The sequence below is a fragment of the Nomascus leucogenys genome, chromosome 17 (genome assembly GCF_006542625.1).
Source record: "Nomascus leucogenys isolate Asia chromosome 17, Asia_NLE_v1, whole genome shotgun sequence".
Classification (NCBI taxonomy): Eukaryota; Metazoa; Chordata; class Mammalia; order Primates; family Hylobatidae; genus Nomascus; species Nomascus leucogenys.
In genome coordinates this window covers 40,045,893-40,069,648 of record NC_044397.1, presented here as the reverse complement: position 1 = coordinate 40,069,648, position 23,756 = coordinate 40,045,893, and the positions used below count along the sequence as shown (strand labels likewise).

At 46.7% G+C, this 23,756-nt stretch overlaps 1 protein-coding gene and 1 pseudogene across 2 annotated transcripts; one reads left to right on the top strand and one right to left on the bottom strand.

Annotated features, from left to right (window-relative positions):
- The first annotated feature begins 1,859 nt into the window (after window positions 1–1,859).
- LOC115830889 (speedy protein E6-like) lies at window positions 1,860–9,893 on the top strand. Its single transcript, XM_030796310.1, is given in 10 exon segments — window positions 1,860–2,271; window positions 2,273–2,315; window positions 3,276–3,494; window positions 4,800–5,009; window positions 5,012–5,029; window positions 6,064–6,122; window positions 7,343–7,428; window positions 9,473–9,484; window positions 9,486–9,711; window positions 9,834–9,893. Coding segments are annotated over 10 exon segments (1,050 nt in total). The 5' UTR covers window positions 1,860–2,154.
- On the bottom strand, window positions 9,631–23,741 carry LOC115830890 (annotated as a pseudogene). Its single transcript, XR_004026420.1, has 6 exons — window positions 23,486–23,741; window positions 20,422–20,561; window positions 18,217–18,302; window positions 17,936–18,038; window positions 16,359–16,540; window positions 9,631–10,992 (listed from the first exon to the last, which is right to left on the bottom strand). The product of XR_004026420.1 is annotated as a putative postmeiotic segregation increased 2-like protein 1 (transcript).
- Between the last annotated feature and the right edge of the window lie 15 nt (window positions 23,742–23,756).

The window sequence follows — 23,756 nt, the reverse complement described above, 5'->3', positions numbered from 1 at the left end:
TAGTAGAGACGGATTTAAACACGTTGTCCAGGCTGGTCTCGAACTTCTGACCTCTGGTGATCTGTCTGCCTCGGTTTCTTAAAGTGGTAGGATTACAGGCATGAGCCACCGCGCCTGGTTTGCCAATTTTTTGACAACGTATCAACTTCATTTAGGATGGGCACGGCCTCAGTGTAGTGTGTCTAGACAAGGTGGCCGGAAGAGAGAGGAATATGCAAACCAGGCTTGACAATGGGTTAAATCAGAGCTTTTCATTCCACAAAACAGAAATTTTAATGGGGTCAGAACATTGATCTTCTAATATTTGAAAGCCTGTTAACTAGGAGAGAGATAGCAAACTATTTTGTTGTAGGAGGACCCACCCAGCTCTGATGGTTTAAAGCATCATGAATGCGAATTTGAACTCTAGAAAAGCAGAGCTTCCTAACAATGGGACTTCCACAGCAATGGGATCTGCTTCCTCGTTCAGTTTGTGCCTTTACCATGAGCAAGAGACTCCTAGGAGAGCCACAGCCCATTAGGAAAACATGTGGGAACTCACTCACTAGTTCTTTATTTTTTTGAGATGGAGTTTTGCTCCTGTTGCCCAGGCTGGAGTGCAATGGTGCGATCTTGGCTCGCTGCAACCTGCGCACCCCGAGTTCAAGTGATTCTTCAGCACCCCCTCCCAAGTAGCTACGATTACAAGCATCCGCACCATGCCTGGCTAATTTTTTGTATTTTTAGTACACATGGGGTTTCACCATGTTGGCCAGGCTGGTCTCAAACTCCTGACCTCAAGTGATCCACCCCCTTTGGCCTCCCAAAGTGCTGGGATTACAGGCATGAGCCACTGAGCCCGGCAGGGAACCCACAGGTTTTTTAGATGGTCTCTGAATGTCGTGCAACTCTTTTATTTTTTATCAAAAAAAATTTTTTTGACACAATGTCTTGCTGTGTTGCCCAGACTTGAGTGCAGTGGCAAGATCACAGCTCACTGCAGCTTCTAACTCCTGGGCTCAAGTGATCTTCCTGTCGCATGAGTCTCCCAAGTAGTTGGAACACAGGTGCCAGCCACCACACCTGGCTAATTTAATTTGGTTTTGTTTTTTTAGAGATGGGCTCTTGCTATGTTGCCTATACTGGTCTTGAACTTCTGGCCTCAGGCAATCTTCCTCCCTTGGCCACCCAAAGTGCTGGGATCACAAGCATGAGCCACTGTGCACAGCTGAGATTTTTTGACTTTGTCTTTTTGTACATGCGATATTTTATTCATAGAATCCATAAATGGAAGGGAAATTTCTGAGTTCAGAGCAATACATATGATACAAAACTTGATATATAGACTAGAGTTTCTTAGCCAAACTGGGGGGGCTGGCTTAGGTAATCCATGGACTCCCTGAAATTGGGTACACCATTGGAAATATGTGTGAGCTCAGGGGCAGTTTCCTATGATTTTCAGGCCTCAAAATGTCTCTTGGACTCAAAGTTGCCTTAAGGCAGAGGACGCGTGTACCCCCAGTATAGAATCTCGGACAGTGAATGTCAGTAAACATTCGGCAGAAAAGCTCTGCCAAATTGAGTGCTCTGATGTGACTTTTTCATCAAGTCAATGTTCCTGGGATCTCTTGTACATGATAATCTCACTCTGGTACATGATAATCTCACTCTTGTACGTGATAATCTCATTCTTGTGAGGTTTCATAGTTTCTGCTTACCCTAGTTTTCTTTCCCACCCTATTCCCTCTCCCACCAGACTGGACTCTGAAATGGGCATGTACAAAGAGGAGACCCCAACATGCTTCAGGCATTGACTGGACAGGACAAAGCCTCTGCTGGGACAGGGAACAGAGGGATGCGGAGACCCCAAAGATGCTTCTGGACAGTTGTCTAAGGTTGGGACAGTAGCAGGAGATACCATTCACCTAGAATCTCCAGGACAAGTGATCAGCCTGGCAGTTACATGTGTTTTTTTTCAAATTGGTTGCCAGGTTGGACTGACCGATGACATCAGAGATTCCGACCTTCCTGATTGGAAGGACTGGACTCCATGGGCACCTGGAGTTCAGTTGGACAACAGTATCTTCTCAGAGCTGTTCCCCACTCCTGACTTCTCCCAGCCTTGAGAATTGATAACATACTCTTCTGGATCCTAGCAGTGTCCAGAAGAAGGCCATGGACAGAACAGAGACTAGGTTCCGTGAGAGGGGACAGATTATGGGAAAGATCACGACCAGCCATCAACCGCACCCCCAGGATGAGCAGAGCCCCCAGCGGAGCACCTCGGGGTACCCCCCTCCAGGAGGTGGTGGATGACGAATTGTTGGGATCATCAGGTGAGGGAAGTGGAGGAAGAAGAGGTGGGATAGGATTGACTAAGACGAAGGAAGGGGGCCAGGTGCAGTGGCTCACGCCTGTAACCCCAACACTTTTGGAGGCTGAGGTGGGCGGATCACCTGAGGTCAGGAGTTCAAGGTCAGCCTGGCCAACACGGTGAAACCCCATCTCTACTAAAAGTATAAAAATTAGCCAGGTGATAGTGGCGCGTACCTGTAATCCCAGCTGCTTGGGAGGCTGAGACAGGAGAATCACTTGAGCCTGGGAGGAAGAGGTTGCAGTGAGCCGAGATCGCGCTACTGCACTCCAGTCTGGGTGAGAGAGACGCTGTCTCAAAAAAAAAAAAAAAACAAAGGGTCAGCAGTCAGGAAGAAGAACCTGAGGAGGGTGCGTGGGAAGAATGGAGAAATTCAGGCTGGGTGCAGTGGCTCACACATGTAATCCCAGAACTTTGGGAGGCCAAGGCAGGTGGATCACTTGAAGCCAGGAGTTTGAGACCAGCCTGGCCAACATGGTGAAACCCTGTCTCTACTAAAAGTACAAAATTGAGCTGGGCATTATGGCAGGCACCTGAAATCCCAGCTACCTGAGAGGCTGAGGCAGGAGAATAACTGGAATTTGGGAGATGGATGTTGCAGTGAGCTGAGATTGCACTGCTACATTCCAGCCTGGGCGACAAAGCAAGATTCTGTCTCAAAACAAAACAAGAAAGGAGGGACTCAGAGAGCCAGGGACCAGGGAAGGACATGAGGCAGTGTTCTGGGGACAGAAAGACGGAAGAATGGGGAGGGGAAGGAGTGGCACTTGGGGTTGAGCAGAGGAGAAAGTCAGAAATGTGGCTTAGAGAAGTCAGCAGTCTGCGAGGCTGGGGAGGATGGAGAGTGGTTTGGGGTTTTGGGTCGGTGTCTAAGGTGATCAGATGCAGAAGCATTACACGGTGGCCTGGTTTCTTTACTCAGCCCCTGGGGTAGATCCCATCCCCCCATGTAGGTCCCTTTGCTGGAAAAAGAAGAGGGAGTGGTCAGACGAATCTGAGGAGGAGCCAGAGAAGGAGCTCGCCCCTGAGCCTGAGGAGACCTGGGTGGCGGACATGCTGTGTGGCCTCAAGATGAAGCTGAAGGAACAGCGAGTGTTGCTCGTGCTCCCTGAGCACCACGAGGACTTCAACAGTCTGCTTGGTAGGACACCCCAGAGAGCACCTCCAATCCTGTTCTCCTAAAAAAGAGCAAGCTTCCAAAAACCACACTTTTCCAATGGGAAAAATATGCCCCCAGTGGGTGAGCTTTCCATGCAGGAGGACTCTGAAGTGATCACTCATGAGGGACACTTAGGAGACGACAGAGGATTAGGCTAGACTTGATAAAGGTTGGCGCTTGGGATAAGAAAGCTTGGTTTCGGGCCAGGCATGGTGGCTCACACCTGAGATCCCAGCATGTTGGGAGGCTGAGGCAAGAGGATTGTTTGAACTCAGAACTTTGAGGCTGCAGTGAGCTATGACTGCACCACTGCACTCCAGCCTGGGTGACAGAGCAAAACCCTGTGTCAAAAGAAAAACTAAGGCCGGGTGTGGTAGCTCATGCCTGTAATCCCATTACTTTGGGAGGCTGAGATGGGTGGATCACTTGAGGTCAGTTGTTCGAGACCAACCAGACAAATATAGCGAAACCTCATTTATACTAACAATACAAAAATTAGCCAGGCGTGATGGTGCATGCCTGTAATCCCAGCTACTCGGGAGGCTGAGACAGGATAATCGCTTGAACCCAGGAGGCAGAGGTTGCTTTGAGCCAAGATAACACCACTGCATTCCATTCTGGGTGAGACAGTGAGACCCTGTCTCAAAAAAAAAAAAAAAAAAGAAGGAAGGACCCAGAAGTCAGGAAGGAGCACGTGAGGAGGGTGTGTGGGAAGAATGGAGGTACTGAGGCAGGGTGCAGTGGCTTACACCTGTAATCCCAGCACTTTGGGAGGCCAGGCAGGCAGATCACTTGAGGCCAGGAGTTGGAGACCAGCCTGGCCAACATGGTGAAACCCTGTCTCTTCTAGAAGTACAAAAATGAGCTGGGCGTTCTGGCAGGCACCTGTAATCCCAGCTACTTGGGAGGCTTAGGCAGGAGAATCACTGGAACCCGGGAGGCGGAAGTTGCAGTGAGTCGAGATCGCACCACTACACTCCAGCCTAGGCCACAAAGCAAGACTGTGTCTCAAAAAAAAAAAAAAAAAAAAAAAAAGGGACTCAGAGCCAGGGACCAGGGAAGGACATGAGGACATGAAGTGTTCTGAGGACAGAGAAATGGGAGAATGGGGAGGAGAAGGAGCGGCACATGGAGCTCAGCAGAGGGGACAGACAGAAGGAAAGATGGCTTGGAGAAGCCAACAGTCTGCGAGGCTGGGGAGGATGGAGAGTGGTTTGGGATTTTCGGTCGGGATCTAAGGTGACCAACTGCAGAAGCATTACACCGTGGCCTGGTTTCTTTACTCAGGCCCTGGGGTAGATCCCAGCCCCCCATGTAGGTCCCTTTGCTGGAAAAGGAAGAGGGAGTGGTCAGACGAATCTGAGGAGTCATCATCGGAGGAGCCACAGAAGGAGCTTGCCCCTGAGCCTGAGGAGACCTGGGTGGCGGAGACGCTGTGTGGCCTCAAGAAGAAGCTCAAGCGAAAGCGAGTGTTGCTCGTGCTCCCTGAGCACCACGAGGCTTTAACAGGCTGCTTGGTAGGAGGACACCCCAGACAGCACCTCCAATCCTGTTCTTCCTAAAAAGAGGAAACTTCCAATAACCACACTTTTCCAATGGGAAAAATATGCCCCCACTACTGGGTGAGCTCTCCATGCGGGAGGACTCTGAAGTGATCACTCATGAGGGACACTTAGGAGACGACAGAGGATTAGGTTAGACTTGATAAAGGTCGGCGCTTGGGATAAGAAAGCTTGGTTTCGGGCCCGGCGTGGTGGCTCCTGCCTGAGATCCCAGCACGTTGGGAGGCTGAGGCAAGAGGATTGCTTGAACTCGGGACTTTGAGGCTGCGGTGAGCTATGACTGCCCCACTGCACTCCAGCCTGGGTGACAGAGCAAAATCCTGTCTCAAAAGAAAAACCAAGGCTGGGCACGGTAGCTCATGTATGTAATCGCAGCTATTCGGGAGTCCGAGACAGGAGAATCACTTAAACCCGGGAGGCAGAGGTTGCAGTGAGCTGAGATTGCATCACTGCATTCCAGCCTGGCCCACACAGCGAGACTCTGTCTCAAAATAAATAAATAAATAAATAAAAATAAAAATCAAATAAAGAAAAACAAAATCAATAAACAAGGAAAGTGGTTTCAGCTGTGCCCTCTGAAAATGTCTCTTACAGACTTTTCTAAACCTAAGTGTCTCCATCGGTAGTGGGGGATACCAAGGCCATGGTCACACCCTGATGTGACTGTCTCATGAAGAAATGATGGGAATTTCTTTATGACTCTGCAGTGGTCCCTCCGTGTCTGCTGGAGGGGGTCCTGGCTGATTCCCAGCTCTACATCCTGTAGATTCTCACACCCAGGGCCTCCTTCGGCCTCTTCTCAGGGGATTCTCAGAGCAGGAGCCTCTCTCCCTTGCCCGGTGAAACTCATTCTCCCCTCTCCCATCCACCTCACCCATGGCCACAATCCTGAGACTTCCCCCCCGGAGGCACACTTCTCCTCGCTGCCCTGCTGCTCCCATGGAAACCCTGTCCTGCTTCTCACACTGACATCTGCTCTCTAATCACAGAGGATCCCGTCATTCAAAGATTCCTGGCCTGGGACAAAGATCTGAGGGTGTCAGACAAGGTAAGTTTCTCCATGTAACTGTGTTCCTGTTCCAACGCACAGCCGGGGGGAGGGCGCAGCTTCCAAACCCACAGTTCTCCCTCCACCACCTCCCACCAGATGCTCCTACAGTCTTTTTTTTTTTTTTTTTTGTGAGACAGAGTCTTGCTCTGTTGCCCAGGCTGGAGGGCAGTGTCTCGATCTTGACTCACTGCAGCCAACGCCTCCTGGGTTCAAGCGATTCTCCTGCCTCAGCCTCCAAGCAGCTGGGATTACAGACGTGAACCACCACGCCTGGCTAATTTTTGTGTTTTTAGTAGAGACGGGGTTTTGCCATGTTGGCCAGGTTGGTCCCGAACACCTGACCTCAGGTGATCCACCCGCCTTGGCCTCCCAAAGTGCTGAGATTACAGACGTCAGCCACTGTGCCCGACCAGCTCCCATGGTCTTGAGTCTTGGCACCCACACATTCTTTTTTTTTCTGAGACAGAGTCCAGCTCTGCTCCCCAGGATGGAGTGCAGTGGCATGATCATAGCTCATTGCAGCCTCTAACTCCTGGGCTCAAGCAATCTTCTTTCCTCAGCCTCCTGAGGAGCTGGGACTAGGCACATGCCACCATGCTCAACTAATTTTTGAAATCTTTGTAGAAACAGGGTCTCTCTATGTTGCCCAGGTTGTTCTTGAACTGTTGGGCTCACATGATCCTCCTGTCTCCACCTCTCAAAGTACTGGGATCACAGGCTTGAGCTGCCACTCCCGCCTATTCTTGGTCTTTTTATGATTTGTCAGCATCTCCCTCAGGACTCTGCTGGTCTCTTGCAGAGTGAATGAATGGCCCCTGCCTCTCCTACGAGTCCTGTGGGATCTGAGCCCTGGGGCACAGTCTGGCCGGAGCCCTGAATCTCCTGGCCCCTCTACTCTCAGCTCTTTGGGACAGTTCTCTGCCTGGCACACAAAAGGCCCTCCTGACACCAGCCCACCTAGACACACCTCCTCCAAAGATCCCATGGGAGCCCACCATCCTGGGAGCATCACCGAAAACCTTTCCTCCGGCTTCTCGGATTTGCATCCGACCTTGAATACCATTCCACCCCACATTTTCCAAATGAGTACAGTCACCCCAACACTGAGGTCCCTTCTCTGATGGGCCGCCCCTCCCCAGACCCTCATTCCCCCTCTCCACAATCTTCCTCTTCCAAGATGTGACCTCCCCCTCTCTGTTTTCCTTTCTCTCCATCAGTACCTCCTGGTTATGGTCATAGCGTATTTTAGGCGGGCCGGCCTCCTCTCCTGGCAATACCAACGCATTCATTTCTTCCTGGCTCTGTGAGTGGTTTGCTGCCTCCTATCCGTCAATATCCAACACCCTGGGACAGCGGGGGAAGTGGGATTCCAGCCTTTCATTTATTCTTTCACCTATTTGTTCTCTTTACTCTGTGTACAAAAAAGAGAGGATTATACTATCATAGACTGTTGTTTCTAAAAAGAAACCCAGGCTGCGAGTGGTGGCTTACACCTGTAATCCCAGCACTTTGGGAGGCCAAGGCAGGAGGATCACCTGAGGTCAGGAGTTCAAGACCAGCCTGGCCAACATGGCCAAATCCCGTCTCTATTAAAAATAGGAAAATTAGCCAGGCATGGTGGTGTGCACCTGTAATCCCAGCTACTCGGGAGGCTGAGGCAAGAGAACCCCTTGAACCCAGGAGGTGGAGGTTGCAGTAAGCTAAGGCTGAGCCACTGCACTCCAGCCTGGGCGACAGAGCGAGACATTTTCTCAAAAAAAAAAAAAAAAAAAAAAGCCCAGAAAGCAAACTCCAATGCCAGTGTACAAATAAAAGAATAAAACAAAAGGAACCATAAACCGCTCCTAAGGGAAAAAGAAAAGGAGCAGAGGAGCGGACACGACGCTTCCCCCAGCAAGCAGACGTTTCTGGTTCTTCTCTTTCTCTTCTTCCCACATCAACTGCAAATGCCATCAACCTCCTCCGGGTTCCCATGTCAGAGGTCACAGTTCAGGTCTCCCTCGCATCACTCGAATCCACTGTCAAATGCTCCCTGCTGGGGTCTCCTGGAGTCTCTCCCCAAGCCAGGGAGCTTCCTAGGGCAGCCTGAGCATCTTTCCAAAGCACGACAACCTCACTGTCCACCTGAACAGCTTCCTTAGCTAATGTCTTTCTCTATTGAGGCCAGGGTCCACAGTGCCAATTCCACCCTCTCTACAATCCCTACAAGCACACTGGCTCGCCATCTTGGTGTTTCATGGTTTGGCTTCACTGCTCCTTCCAAATGCCCTCCACTCGACTTTGCATTTGTGTTTTCTGTCTGCGTGTCCCACACACATGTGGTTCTGAAGGGAAGGACCCATTCCTTGAACTCAGTTCACCCCACAGCCTCTGTGATGCCTTCCTCATTTTCCAACTTCTGCATGCCCGTAGCCCTCTAGTTACATCCTGGACACTGGGATTAGGTCATCTGCCCTGATTACTCCCAGTCCCATTAGACTAGATGCCTGTAGAAGGCAGGGTCCTGGCAAAATATCAATGTATCCAATTTCTTTTATTTTTTTGAGACAGACTTGCCCTGTCCCCCAAGCTGGAGTGCAGTGGTGAGATCATAGCTCACTGCAGCCTCCATATCCTGGGCTCAAGCGATCCTCCCACCTCAGCTTCTTGATTAGCTCCAACTACAGGGCTGTGCCACCACACCTGGACAGTTTGTTTGTTTATTTATTTATTTATTGAGACAGAGTCTTGCTCTGCCTCTCAGGCTGGAAGGGAGTGGCCCAATCTCGACTCACTGCAACCTCCACCTCCTGGGTTCACACAATTCTTATGCTTCAGCCTCTTGAGTAGATAGGAATAACGCATATGCTACCACACCAGGATGATTTTTGTATTTTTAGTAGAGATGGGGTTTCTCCATGTTGACCAGGCTGGTCTCCAACTCCTGGTCTCAAGCGATCCACCTGCTTCAGCCTTCTAAAGTGCTGGGATTATAGGCATGAGCCACTGCGTCCGGCATATTTCTTATATTTTTAAGAGAGACAAGGGTCTTGCTATGTTGCCCAGGCCCGTCTCAAACTCCTGGCCTCAAGTGATCCTCCTCCTTCAGTCTCCAAATGTGCTGGGATTCCAGGCAAAAGGCACCATTCTTGGTCACCAGTTGGGTTTTTGTCTCCATCCTGAAGGAGTGGGAGACGCCCTTGATCAGGTCTGTCCAGCAGAGCCCTCCTGAGGAAGGCGTGGCTCTCTGCAGGGTGGGTGCCAGTTCTGAGCAAGGGACGGTCCCCTGCCCCCCTCTGGGAAGCTGACCTCAGCCGGAAGTCTCTCCTGGTGGTGCCCCTGAGCAGTAACCTGATTTCTGTCCCCAGCTACCTGGCCAATGGAGGAGGACGACGAGGCCCCCAAACAAAACATCTTCTACTTCCTGTATGGGAAGACTCGCTCTCATACACACTTGTTCCATAAGCGTTGGTTCCAGTTACGCCGTTCCATGAACTGGAGGGCCAGGAAGAACCACTCTCAGATAGCCTTGTTCCAGGAGCTTCGGTTCCAGTTCTTCTGTTCCATGCGCTGCAGGGCTTGGGTTTCCCCGGAGGAGTTGGAGGAGGTGGGTGGGGCCTAGGGAGGTGGAGGAGGTGGGGAGGAATCGGGTGGGCTGGAGGCTGGATGAGGGGAGAGATGGGTATCCTGGCGAGTCCTCATCTTCTCAAAGGGTGTTTGTTTCTCCAGATCCAGGCTTATGACCCAGAACACTGGGTGTGGGCGCGAGATCGTGCCCGCCTTTCCTAGAGCTCCAGGGACCGTGGAGGCCTGAGGTCATCGGCCTGAGAGAAGGTACATCTGCATCCTCCGGGGTAAAGGCAGAATATTGGGGTCTATTTCAGAAATCCGAGGAACCCAATTGCTTGATCCGGCTTCAAGCCTGGGCAATGTGGCAAGATCCTCTCTCCACAAAAATACAAAAATTAGCCAGGCGATGTGGGAGGCATCTCTACTCCCAACTACTCAGGAGGCTGAGGCAGGAGGATCGCTGGAGCCTGGGAGGTCGGGGCTGCAGGGAGCCCTGATCCTGCCACTGCACTCCAGCCTGGGCGACAGAGTAAGACTCTGCCTCAAAAATGATCATAAATACTGAGTTTGGGGAGGTTCATTATGATTGATGCACTTGAGGTACCGATTTGGGTCGAGGGTTCAGTGAAGCTTTGGTTTACATCTTGCGCAGATAACCACGTTGAGCACAGAGCACGAGACTTCATCATGAGGAGGGAGGATTAGGATTAGGCTTCTGGACTCGTGGTTCGCGATGTTGTCACATTAGAAACAGATCTAGCATGGTTACAAGTTTAGATATTAAGTGACACAAAAGGCCCCAGCTGTGATGAAGTCCAAAGCCACATTCTCTGAGAATACCCTACTCCCTGGGCAGACCCACCCAAAGTCCTTGCTATGAAGCAGATCACTGGGGCTGACCTTGGGTATATTAAGTGAGTTTTGGAGTCATGGTCACCAAAGCTTATCACAGTTGAACATGATCGTTCAGAAGCAGGGTATAGAATGAAAGACAGGAGATAAAATTGCATTTCTCAATTGCTCTGAACTCTAGTTAGACTTGACATGGGACGTGAATAAGCTTCCTGTCTAGAGAGCTGCCTCCTTGAAGTGTCACATCGTCTCTCTCACTTCCAGAACACCAGGCCCAGGGGAGATGCGGATTTTCAGCAGGAACTTTATTCCAATGCTAATGGCAGACACCAGGAAGGAGGAGAGGAGCCATTTGTGCAGATCATCTAGAAGAACCTGGACCGTTCTTGATGGAGCTGAATACAGTGATCACGTTGTCCTCCTGGGAGCAGGGGTGGGGGTGGGCGGTGGGGTACTTCTAGGAGTCCTTGGGGAAAAGTAAGAAACCAGGAGTGTTTCTAGTTCCACCCTTTCCTGCGGCACCATCTCCCTTTTTATATTGCTGAATTCCAACCTCCCTGGGGCAGAATCTGGAGGTCCTATTTCTTACGGACTTGGTTGCCACAGTCCAGGAGCATTTGAAGGCACAGTGCAGGGGCTCAGATTGGCACAGAATTATTTGTGAAATATCAGTGCCATAGACTGTAACAGATAGCTTCAATCACACGATGCATTTATTGGCTTGTTTGGAAAATGTTGGTCATTGAATTATTAATAGGTTTATTTCAAATAGTTTGGAAATTATTGTACTTTTGAAAACATGCTGTTCCTGTAGTTTGTTGATGAGAGTTATAGCTGTTATATATACATAAAGATAATTTTCATTTTTAAGAATTCTTTTTATCCTAAATCTTTTATTATCTTTAAATTTTTTTCTGTACTATTATATGTGCTCCTGAAGCCAGCACTCTTTTTGTCTATGATACTTCCATAATAATCTCTTCTATTTATAGCTATTGGTAGTTCCCTAAATTCTCATGATAGAAATTTTTATTTGCTGTTTAGCTTTGTGACTGAATTGTGAGAATTCAGTTGTGATTTTTAACGTGTCTCAGATACACATACTAACATGTCTAATATATACTATCTATTTTATTGGTTTATTTTGAAAAACATAGGCATTTAATTATTTGAATATTATTTTATTTATTAAATATTTATTAAATAATTAAATATATTTATTTAAATATTATTACTTTAAATATTATTTTAAATATTTTGGAAATACTGGTATTTTTGAATAGACGCTGTTTCTATAAAGTTGTGTGATGGGTGTTATAACTGTTATATACACATAAATATAATTTTCTTTTTCTTTTTAAGAGAGGATTCTTTTTATCGTAAATCTTTTACCTTTCAATCTTTGTATCGATTATTACACATGCTGCTGAAGGGAGCATGGTTTTTATCCATGATACTTAGTTAACATACATATTACATTTATAGCTATGTAGTAGTTCCCCTAAATTCTTGTAAAAATAAATTTTATTTGACATTTAGTGTATGTTTGAAATGTGAGAATTCAGATGTAATGTTTTACCTTGTATTGGCATGTTTGTATGTTACTTTAAAGAGGATGTGTGTTCTAAAGGAGGGCATGAGCTGTGTGTTTTCAAGAGAACAATGCAGTGCGACTCTTGGGGAAACATAATAAAGATGAACTTTTCTCACCTTCGCAGTGAGTGTGATCACATTGATCTGGATTGATTATTTGCTGTCAAGTGATATTTTTCCTTAATGGGGTTGTGGTTATTTGAACATATTTATTAGCCCTGGAAGATGATCCTGTGTTGTTTTTTATGTAGAAAAAAACATAAGGCTGGGTGCAGTGCTCACACCTACAATCCCAGCAGTTTTGGAGGTCATGGTGGGAGGATCACTTGAGGCCAGGAGTTTGAGGCCAGCCTCAGCAACATAGCATCTACATCTAATTTTTATTATTTAAAGAAAAACAATAGAAGAGAAGGCTGATCTTAAGCTACAGGGTTTTTTTGTATGTTTGTTTGTTTTGGAGACAGAGCAAGACTCTGTCTCCCAGGCTGGAGTGCAGTGGTACAACCTCGGCTCCCTGCAACTTTCACCTCTGGGTTCAAGCGAATTCTCCTGCCTCAGCCTCCCAAGTAGCTGGGACTACAGGCACCTGCCTGTACGTCCGACTAACTTTTGTAAAAATAGTAGAGACAAGGTTTCACCATGTTGGCCAGGCTGGGCTGAACTCCTGACTTCAAGTGATCCACCCACCTCGGCCTCCCAAAGTGCTGGGATTACAGGCATGAGCTACTGCGCCCAGATACCAAGCTAGAGTTTTAAGGCAGGAAATGAGAGAAAGATATTGAGAGAGGAAAACCTGGTGGTAAGAAAACTCTAAAGGTGGCCGGGTGTGGTGGCTCACGCCCGTGATCCCAGCAGTTTGAGACCAGCCTGGCCAACATGGTGAAACCCTGTCTCTACTAAAAATACAAAAATTAGGCAGGCGTGGTGGTGCACGCCTGTAATCCCAGCTATTTGGGAGGCTGAGGCAGGAGAATCACTAGCAGAGATTGTGTCTCCTCACCCCCTCTCAAAAAAAAAAAAGGAAAGTTCCTGCAGCAGTTCAAGCTGTGAAAGTTAGGCACTCTGCCATGCAATTCTTTGTGATTTTTCTTTTTTATTTTTGGAGTCGGGGTCTGGTGCTGTCACCCAGACTGGGGTGCAGTGGTGTGGTCACAAGCTCAAGCGATCCTCTTGCCTTTCAAATTACTGGAATTATAAGCATGAGCCACCGCATCTGCCCAGTGTGACACAATTCTGTTTTTTTTTTTTTTTTATTTGAGATGGAGTCTCGCTCTGTCACCCAGGCTGGAGTGCGGCGGCGCGATCTTGGCTCACTGAAAGCTCCACCTGCTGGGTTCACGCCATTCCCCTGCCTCAGCCTCCTGAGAAGCTGGGACTACAGGCGCCCGCCGCCATGCTTGGCTAATTTTTTGTATTTTTAGTAGAGACGGGGTTTCACTGTGTTAGCCAGGATGGTCTTGATCTCCTGACCTCATGATCTGCCCGCCTCGGCCTCCCAAAGTGCTGAAATTACAGGCGTGAGCCACCGCGCCCAGCCTGTGTGACGCAATTCTGATGTCAACTCCCTGATGTTACCTTAAACACCACAGGTTAAGGCCACCAGCCCCCAATAGGCTGCCCTCGCTTTAGAAGCAGCTGCAGGCTGCTAGGTATGTAGCAGTTCCCCTAGCCACCATGTTTGCCAGGCTGGTCTTGAACTCCTGACCTCATGATCACCCTGACTCAGCTTTTCTTTTGCTGGAATTACAGGTGTGAGCCACCGCACCCGGCCAACCACTGAGATTTAGAAGGCAGTCGAGTCCACTATACCACACCTCACCTGGTTTCTTCCTCTGTTGGGGCCCCTCGTGGCCACTGTTCTGTCACTTTTCGGTCCTATTTATTTAAATGGACAGTGAGCTGTTGGTCCTCCAGGCTCCAACACTTCTACCTTCAGCTTGTATTACAACAATACCAGCCTTTCAAGCTACTCCGGGTGACCCCAGAACTCATTTGAACTCAGAAGCCCACTCACTTTAGGGGACTCAGTGCCCCTGGTCAGCATGAAGTCGATGCAGAAGCATGACCTCCATCCCTAATCCCTCAAGAATGAGTGGAAGGTGTCAGCAGGAGGGTGGGGGTGCGGTTTGTAAATCTGTAACTGCATCAGACCAAATCTAGTTCAACTTTTTTTTTTTTTTTTTGACGGAGTTCACTCGTCACCCAGGCTGGAGTGCAATGGCACGATCTCAGCTCACTGCAACCTCCACCTCCTAGGTTCAAGTGATTCTGCTGCCTCAGCCTCCCGAGTAGCTAGGATTACAAGGGTGCGCCACCGCGCCTGGCTAATATTTATATTTTTAGTAGAGACGGGGTTTCACCATTTTGGCCAGGCTGGTCTTGAACTCCTGACCTCCACCTGCCTTGGCCTCCCAAAGTGCTGGGATTGCAGGCGTGAGTCACCGCACCCGGCTCAGTTCAACTTTTATGTAATGAAGTTGTTAGGTGGTTTTCAATTGCCATGGATCTGCAGTTTGAAGGTCATGTATCCTGCACATGCCCAGGTTAACCAAGTGTGCCACCACGGAGTGGAACCTAAGAGCTCGGCCTGAAGAGCTGGGACCCATTTAAGAAACAAGACACCCCATGGCAGGAGCCAGGATCCAATCAGATGGAGTTTTGGTGTCACCCCATGGCAGGATCCAGTCAGATCACACCTCCCAGCATTACTTCATTGCAAGATCCAATCAAATCACACCTCATTACCCTATGCTTATAAAACCTGACATAGCCCCCAGCTGTGTAAGGGAGATTTGAGTATTTCCTCCTGTGTTCTTGCTAGCTGACTTACAAAAAAGTTTTTAAAAAAAGGCTGGGCGTGGTGGCTCATGCCGGTAATCCCAGCACTTTGGGAGGCTGAGGCAGGCAGATCACTTGAGGTCAGGGGTGCAAGACGAGCCTGGCCAACATGGTGAAACCCTATCTCTACTAAAAATACAAAAGTTAGCTGGGCGTGGTGACACACACCTATAATCCCAGCTACTTGGGAGGCTGAGGCAGGAGAATCACTTGAACCCAGGAGGTGGAGGTTGCAGTGAGCTGAGATCACACTACTGCACTCCAGCCTGGGAGACAGAGTGAGAAGACTCTGTCTAAAAAAAAAATGTTAAAATTAGCACCAAATGCTTTATAAGTAAAAAAAGTTTTTAGCTGCATATGTTTACTAACTTTTTAGATGATAAAAAACACACATACAAAATGGAAAGGCACAAAGAAGAGAGCAAAAAGTGCATGAGATCTCACACCCAAGGATAACCACTGAGAACATGAAGTGCTGACTCTTCCAGCCTTTATACTATACACATTTAGTCCGTTGTTTTGTTTTTATAAAACTGTAATCATATAATACAGATAGTTTTATAATCTGGTTTTTAAACACAACAATTACATAACATTTAGCTGTTTCATTTGCATTCAAATTCATAAGGGTTCCGGTAACTCATTTATCAGAAAACCAAGAGAAATATTCCCATGAAAAGGGAAGGCCAGGCACGGTGGCTCATGCCTGTAACCCCAGCACTTTGAGAGGCCGAGGTGGGCCGATCACCTGAGGTCAGGAATTCGAAACCAGCCTGGCCAGCCTGGACAACATGGTGAAACTCTGCTAAAAATACAAAAATGAGCCGGGTGTGGTGGTGTGCGCCTGTAATCCCAGCTACTCAGAAGGCTGAGGCAGGAGAACCGCTTGAACTCGGGAGATGGAGGTTCAGTGAATCGAGATTGTGCCACTGCACCCCAGCCAGGGCGCCAAAGTGAGACTCCGTCTCAAAAAAAGATAAAAATAAAAAATTATATATTTTCCAGACAGGGTCTTACTCTGTCTCCCAGTCTGAAATACAGTGGCACAATCATAGCTCACTGCAGCCTCAAGTTCCTGGGCTCAAGTGATCCTCCCACTTCAGCTTCCCAAGTAGCTGGAACTACAGGTGCATGCCACCATGCCCAGTCAATTTTTCTTTTAACATAGTGAGACAGGGTCTCACTATGTTGCCCAGTCCTAATAAACACTATGTGATGAAAACAAAAAAGTAAATCACCCTAAAGTTAAGTCTTTAATGTTGTCTTTAATGAGAAATGCAAATAAAGCATTTCTCAATAAATTATGGGAAGAGAATCAACTGAAGAATAAACATCTTTAGTAAATCTTTGGCTCACGTGCATTAACCAATACTCTTGAAAACCAGGATTAATTTACTGTACCTTCTTAACATTCCTTTGACATTCCTTATGACGCACAGGTACCGTAGAAAATAACTGCTTCACGCTGACTGTGGTCCCTCTGGGGCAGGGGTAGGGGGTTTTCTGGATGATTTTCCCATTGTGATCAAACACCAGTTGAGTCCCAACCTTCGCCGATGCATGAGGTAGAAATGGTGACATTGCTGTGAGAGAATACCAGGCATGGTGTGTTCAGTGAGAGACCCATGATGTTGGGCACTGACTACGCTTTTCTTCACTTGCTTTTCTCTCAAAACTTTCTTAAAAAGCTGATGATCCCTCTGAGATAACCAAGATCTAAATGGTTGAGGAGTCATCACAAAATCTAAGGTTTGGCATCTAAAAGACAGTGAGACAGCACTAAACATGCTTTGTTTTGAAAAAAGCTTTGATTTCATTTTCAGGTTGAACTGTAAAACCATAAATGAATGATCTCAAGATTTATTTATTCACAAATAGAGATTTGTTTTGTTATTACTCTTTTTTTGTTTGTTTTTTTTTGTTTTTTTTTGAGACGGAGTCTTGCTCTGTCGCCCAGGCTGGAGTGCAGGGGCGCAATCTTGGCTCACTGCAAGCTCCGCCTCCCGGGTTCACGCCATTCTCCTGCCTCAGCCTCTCCGGGTAGCTGGGACTACAGGCGCCCGCCACCACGCCCGGCTAATTTTTTTTGTATTTTTAGTAGAGACGGGGTTTCACTGTGGTCTCGATCTCCTGACCTCGTGATCCGCCCGCCTCGGCCTCCCAAAGTGCTGGGATTACAAGCGTGAGCCACCGCGCCTGGCCATGTTATTACTCTTCAAACAACATTTTTTTAAAGAATTTTTAAAAAGTTAAAAAAAATGTTTTTAAAGAATCCAAAAGATACTATAATTAAAATGTATATGTAGGGCAGGGTGCGGTGGCTCACGCCTGTAATTCCAGCACTTTGGGAGGCCGAGGAGGGCAGATCACTTGAGGCCAGGAGTTCCTGACCAGCCTGGGCAACATGGCAAAACCCCATCCCTACTAAAAGTACAAAAATTAGCCAGGAGTGGTGGTGCATGCTATTGTCCCAGCTCTTCAGGAGGCTGAGGCACGAGAATCACTTGAACCTGGGAGGTAGAGATTGCAGTGAGCTGAGACTGTGCCATTGCACTCCAGCCTGGGGGACAGAGTGAGACACTGTCTAAAAAAAAATATATATATATATATATATAAAATTATAAAAATTTAGTATCTGTGCTATCATTAAATAGTGCTTTGGTGAAATGTTTCCCTAAAATTTGATAGTGAAAACCAATGGTAACTATCATTTATTATCTACATATTATGTTAAAATTGAGAAGTTACTGTTTTAATAAGGGTAACCATTTTTTTAACAATACTATTTGCTTCATTTCATTCATTTATTGCTCACATTTCAGAAGTACTATGACTTAGATTGGCAGTGAGACAAAACAGAATTCAGAAGCTAGAAGTTGAGATACTGAGATAGAAAATTGTAAATAATAACGATTCCAACTAATTTTCAGAGAGCTTTTTCTAAGGGGTCAAGTGAATGGATAAAAATATTGTTTCACCTCAGTGCACAAAGTGAGCTCAGAGCTTCCCCCTGAAAGTCAAAAGTTTCAACCTGAGTTAGGTCGGCAAACTCTTGACTCTTAGATGTGTGATGTTTCAGAGCTGAAAGAGAGTGTAAAGTAAGGACTAAGATATCTCAAGTGCTGTAACAACGAATATACATGATATCTAGTCACTGGCTTTAAAAAACTGTTTTTGCGTTTCCCAAGACAGTTTTACTCAAAATTCTGAGACATGTGGCCCAATTATTTTATAATAGGATTAGAAAAAGTCAACTTACTTAAGCCTTCGAAGTTTCTTCTTCTACCCCACATCCATTGTCTGAAACTTCAGTGAGATCCACTCCATAATCCTTAAGCTTTAGATCTAGAAAGTTTAAAATATTTACATAGTTATTAAAAATGGACCCATGCCATAAGTTTTTATATTGATATTATTTATAGCATATGCAAATTTAAGAGTCATAACTATACCTTTAGTTAAATGTACTAGTGTCATTTTGTATATTTCATTTTTATAAAGTCCTTTCTGGGTATTTACTAGCCCAGATTAAAAAGTTTAGCATTTTCTTTCTTTCCTCTTTTTTTTTTTTCCTAGGCTAGTCAAGTGAAGCAGTTGCAGTGGAGAAGGAACAAAAAATCTGTAACTGGTTGTGATCAAGTAGTGAGTAACACCGTTGCACTTTGACCAGCCTTTTCTTTTGAAAGAAATAATTTTAACATACCCAGTAAGGAGAACGGGGGCCGGGTGCAGTGGCTTATGCCTGTAATCCTAGCACTTTGGGAGGCCAAAGTGAGCAGACCACCTGAGGTCAGGAGTTCCAGACCAGCCTGACCAATGTGGAGAAACCCTGTCTCTACTAAAAATACAAAATTAGCTGGGCGTGGTGGTGCATGCCTGTAATCCCAGCTACTCATAAGGCTGAGGCAAGAGAATCGCTTGAACCCAGGAGGCGGAGGTTGTGGTGAGCCAAGATCGTGCCATTGCACTACAACGTGGGCAACAAGAGCAAAACTCCATCTCAAAAAAAAAAAAAAAAAAAAAAAGAAAAGAGAACTGGTTCTGGAATCAGACTTCCTGGATCCTATTTTATTAGCTTTATAATCTCAAAAAAAGGAAACTTCCTGTTCCTTAATTTCCTCATCTGTAAAATGGAGATAATAAGTTCTATCTCACAAAGTTATTTGGCAGATTAATAATTTTTTATTTGTTTTAATTTTGTTATTTTCTTTTTCTGTTTTTTTTTTTTTTTTTTTTGAGACGGAGTTTTGCTCTTGTCACCAAAGCTGGAATGCAGTAGCATGATCTGATCTTGGCTCACTGCAACCTCCACCTCCAAGGTTCAAGCAATTCTCCTCCCTCAGCCTCCTGAGGAGCTCAGATTACAGCCATGCACCACTACATCTGGCTAATTTTTGTATTTTTAGTAGAGACAGGGTTTTACCATGTTGGTTAGGCTGGTCTCGAACTCCTGACCTCAAATGATCAGCACCCCCCCAGCCTCCCAAAGTGCTGGGATTACAGACGTGAGCCACTACTCCAGGCCTATTTTATTTTATTTTTTTGAGACAGAGTCTTGCTGTCTCAGGTTGAACTGTAAAACCATAAATGAATGATCTCAAGATTTATTTATTCACAAATAGAGATTTGTTTTGTTATTACTCTTTTTTTGTTTGTTTTTTTTTGTTTTTTTTTGAGACGGAGTCTTGCTCTGTCGCCCAGGCTGGAGTGCAGGGGCGCAATCTTGGCTCACTGCAAGCTCCGCCTCCCGGGTTCACGCCATTCTCCTGCCTCAGCCTCTCTGGGTAGCTGGGACTACAGGCGCCCGCCACCCGCCCAGGCTGGTGTGCAGTGGCATATCGGCTCACTGCAACCTCCGCCTCCCGGGTTCAAGCAATTCTGGTGCCTCAGCCTCCCAAGTAGCTGGGATTACAGGCTTCTGCCACCAGGTCTGGCTAATTTTTGTATTTTTAGTAGAGACAGAGTTTCACCATTTTGGACAGGCTGGTCTTGAACTCCTGACCTCAGGTATCCACCCGCCTTGGCCTCCCAAAGTGCTGGGATTACAGGCGTGAGCCACCATGTCTGGCCTACTTTAGTTTTTAATAGAGACGAGGTCTCACCATGTTGGCCAGGTTGGTCTTGAACTCTTGGACTCAAGCAATCCCCCCAACCTCGGCCTCTCAAAGGGCTAGGATTACACGTGTGAGACACCATGCTCAGCTATCCTGCAAATTAAATGAGATATTTCTGTCTAATTCTTAGCATAACAGCTTCCTGGCACACCATAAGAACACAATAAAAGCTGTTATTATTATTACTACCTAGCTAAGTACTAGGCACATAATAGGTGCTAACTTTAACTAAAAAATAATAATTTATTACTACATCAACACTTGATAGTCTTATTTCAATAACAAATATTTCTTGACTACAACAACATTCACTGATCATTTCTTGTGGCTTAAAACTCTCCCAAACGTACCAATATTAGTGGCACCAGCATCCAGACTGTTTTCTACTAACTCCTTCACCGCAGTGCTTAGACTCAGTACCAGGGGCCCAGAGCGAATCTCATGGACTGACTTCCGACCAATAGATTTGATGGCCTTAGCAGTTTCTGTACTAAAGAAATGTTATAAGAAACAAAGTAACTATTCAACTACATATTTTCATCCTGATTTTAACTGTGGGAAATGACTCAACACCGTAAATAGTTTATGGGTCTAATCTATTCATTTATTATATTAACAAATACATTTATTATATCCAGAAATAGAAACACTGTTTTACAATCCTTAAACACGTACCCAAAATGCTTCTGGATAGATACTTGAAATTCAACAGATCCTTACTATCTAATTATACTAGGATCCACATGGAGAAAACATACATTGTATCTCTCAAATTACCAAAATCTTTGGCAACAATGGTGTCTTCTTTCTTGAAAACTGAAAGCATGGCCGGGTGGGGTGGCTCATGCCTGTAATGCAGCACTTTGGGAGGCAGAGGCAGGCAGATCATTTGGGGTCAGGAGTTGGAGACCAGCCTGGCCAACATGGTGAAACTCTGTCTCTACTAAAAATACAAAAAATCAGGCAGGCATCATGGTGGGCGCCTATAAACCCAGGTACTCGGCAGGCTGAGGCAGGAGAATCACTTAAACCCGGGAGGTGGAGGTTGCAGTGAGCTGAGATTGCAGCATTGCACTCCAGCCTGGGCAATGAGCAAAAAAACAAAGTGAAAGCAACATAATCTCCCACAGAATTAGAAAAACCAACAGTATGCTGGAAAATACACAATGTTTAAGTCAAAATCATCTCAGAAATTGGGTACCTGTTACATAACTATTCCTTATACACAGTAGCCTTTGATACCCTACTCCAAATTGAAGCTGCCAGCTGCTGTCTTAGCAAAGACCCTCAAAGTTCTTGCTGTACTACCTTTAAGAGTTTTTTAATGGTTTTATGTCCCCTTATTCCCTGCTCCAAGCCATCCTCCACTCTATCACCAGAGCTATTTTTGAAATCACAAATCTGGTCAAATAATTTTTCTGCTTAAAAATTTACTAGTGCCCTACTTCCTACTATATGAAATTTAAAATCTAGTCATCACTGGGCCCAAAACTACCTTCTTTTCAGAATCTCTCTAATTCTTTCCCTTTATCAAGTCCCCTACATTATTATTAATTATTATTATTATTATTTGAGAGTGCTCACCCTGTCACCCAGGCTAGAGTGCAATGGCATGATCTCAGCTCACTGCAGCCTCCGCCTCCCAGGTTCAAGCGATTCTCCTGTCTCAGCCTCCCAAGTAGCTGGGATTACAGGCGCCCACTATCACACCCAGCTAATTTTTGTGTTTTTAGTAGAGATGGGGTTTCACCATGTTGGCCAGGCTTGTCTTGAACTCCTGACCTCAGGTGGTCCACCCACCTTGGCCTCCCAAAGCGCTAGGATTACAGGAGTGAGCCACTGCAACCGGCTGTCCCCTATATAGTAGCACAGTGAACATCACAAGCTCTTTTAGACACTACAGTGCATAAGCAGGTCTCTGTCTAAACTGCTCTCCTCTTCCTCCTTTGCCCAACCAATGTCTGCTCATCCAAAGAATGTATCCCGTGTGTTCATTAACTTAGCAATTTCCAGTAAACAGGTTAATTGACAACTTGTTAAGAGAAGGCAGGAAACCTCCACGAAAGAGAATTCACCGGGTATTTCCTACAGCATTTAACACATCGTAGGCCTTCAATAAACCCTTGTGAAATAAACAAACCTCTTTACTCTTCATTCTACCTTGCTAAGAATCTCACCTAAGTCTACCATGTGAAACCGCAGATGACCTCACAGAAAATGGAAAGAAGTATCTCTAAAAATAAGTTTATTTGGCAACACACTATAGGCTACAGGTCCACTTCTGATTTTTTTTTTTTTTTTTGAGACGGAGTCTTGCTGTGTCACCCAGGCCGGACTGCAGTGGCGCGATCTCAGCTCACTGCAACTTCTACTTCCTGGGTTCCAGCGATTCTCCTGCCTCAGCCTCCCAAGTAGCTGGGATTACAGGCGCCCGCCAGCATGCCCAGTTAATTTTTGTATTTTTAGTAGAAACGGGATTTCACCATGTTGGCCAGGCTAGTCACGCACTCCTGACCTCATGATCCACCCGCCTTGGCCTCCCAAAGTGCTGGGATTATAGGCGTGAGCCACCGCTCCCGGCCCACTTCAGATACTTATTTTGAGGAGGGAGCGCATTTAGATACAGACTGAAAATGTATTTAAATGTCTCAATACATTTAAATGTAGTTACTTAAATATATCTAAAATATTTAAATGCAGACAGCAAATTTGCGTTTACAATCTGACATGGAATGCAACTGTGCTAGCCAAGATTCGGTGTAGCTTACCAGCGAGAAATCACATACCCTAACAGGTAGAAATGCATTGCATTTTGTAAAACTGAGCAGCTATGCAAATTAGGATGTGTCTGGACGCTCTACCTTCCCCAAAATAACCTCAATTTTTTTAAAAGGCCAGGCACAGTGCATCACGCCTGTAATTCCAGCACCTCGGGGGGCCGAGGCGGGTGGATTGCTTGAGCTCAGGAGTTCGAGATCAGCCTGGGCAACATAGCGAAATCGCCGTCTCCACAAAAATAAAAAATTAAAAATAAAATAATATAAAAATAAAAATAAAAGGGGAGAGAGAACAGGTAGAAAGGAAATGCATTCAGTCTATGGGGATTTCACGCTCCGCCTTCAAGTCCACGGCCCTGTGATGGGATGTGGGCAGGGCCTGTCCCAGCAGGCAGAACCCAACTCCTCAAAGGGCCGAATCCTTTGCCCGCAGCCCAGGACCCGGAAGGAGCTTGCCTCGGCCTCAAGGCGCACATAACGGACACTGGATCGCTGGGACGCTGAGGACGCCGCTCTGGGGCCTCCACGCGGCGGCCTCGCCACGCCCCTCGGCCATGTTCCCCCCATTTCGAGGGAGGTTGGAACGCCATGGTTCTCCAGGAGGGCGCGCGAGAGGGAGACCACGAGCCCAGCTCACCTCGAGCTCTCAGCTCGCTCCATGGACTCAACACCCGATCCACCTCGGGGCCTGGGAAAGTTCCCTTCTCGACTCCCACTGGCGCCCCGCCTCCTGGGCTCCCATTGGCTGCGCTCGACGTCGTGCTCCACCCTTTCTGGGCGGGGCGAAAAAAATACTTCCCATCTCTCCTTTTCGCCTATTGGCTCTGTCAAGGTCGAGTCCGTGACGTCAAAGAGCATTGGCCAATCAGAGCACACCGCATTGCGTTTTTTTCCGAGCGACAGCGGCA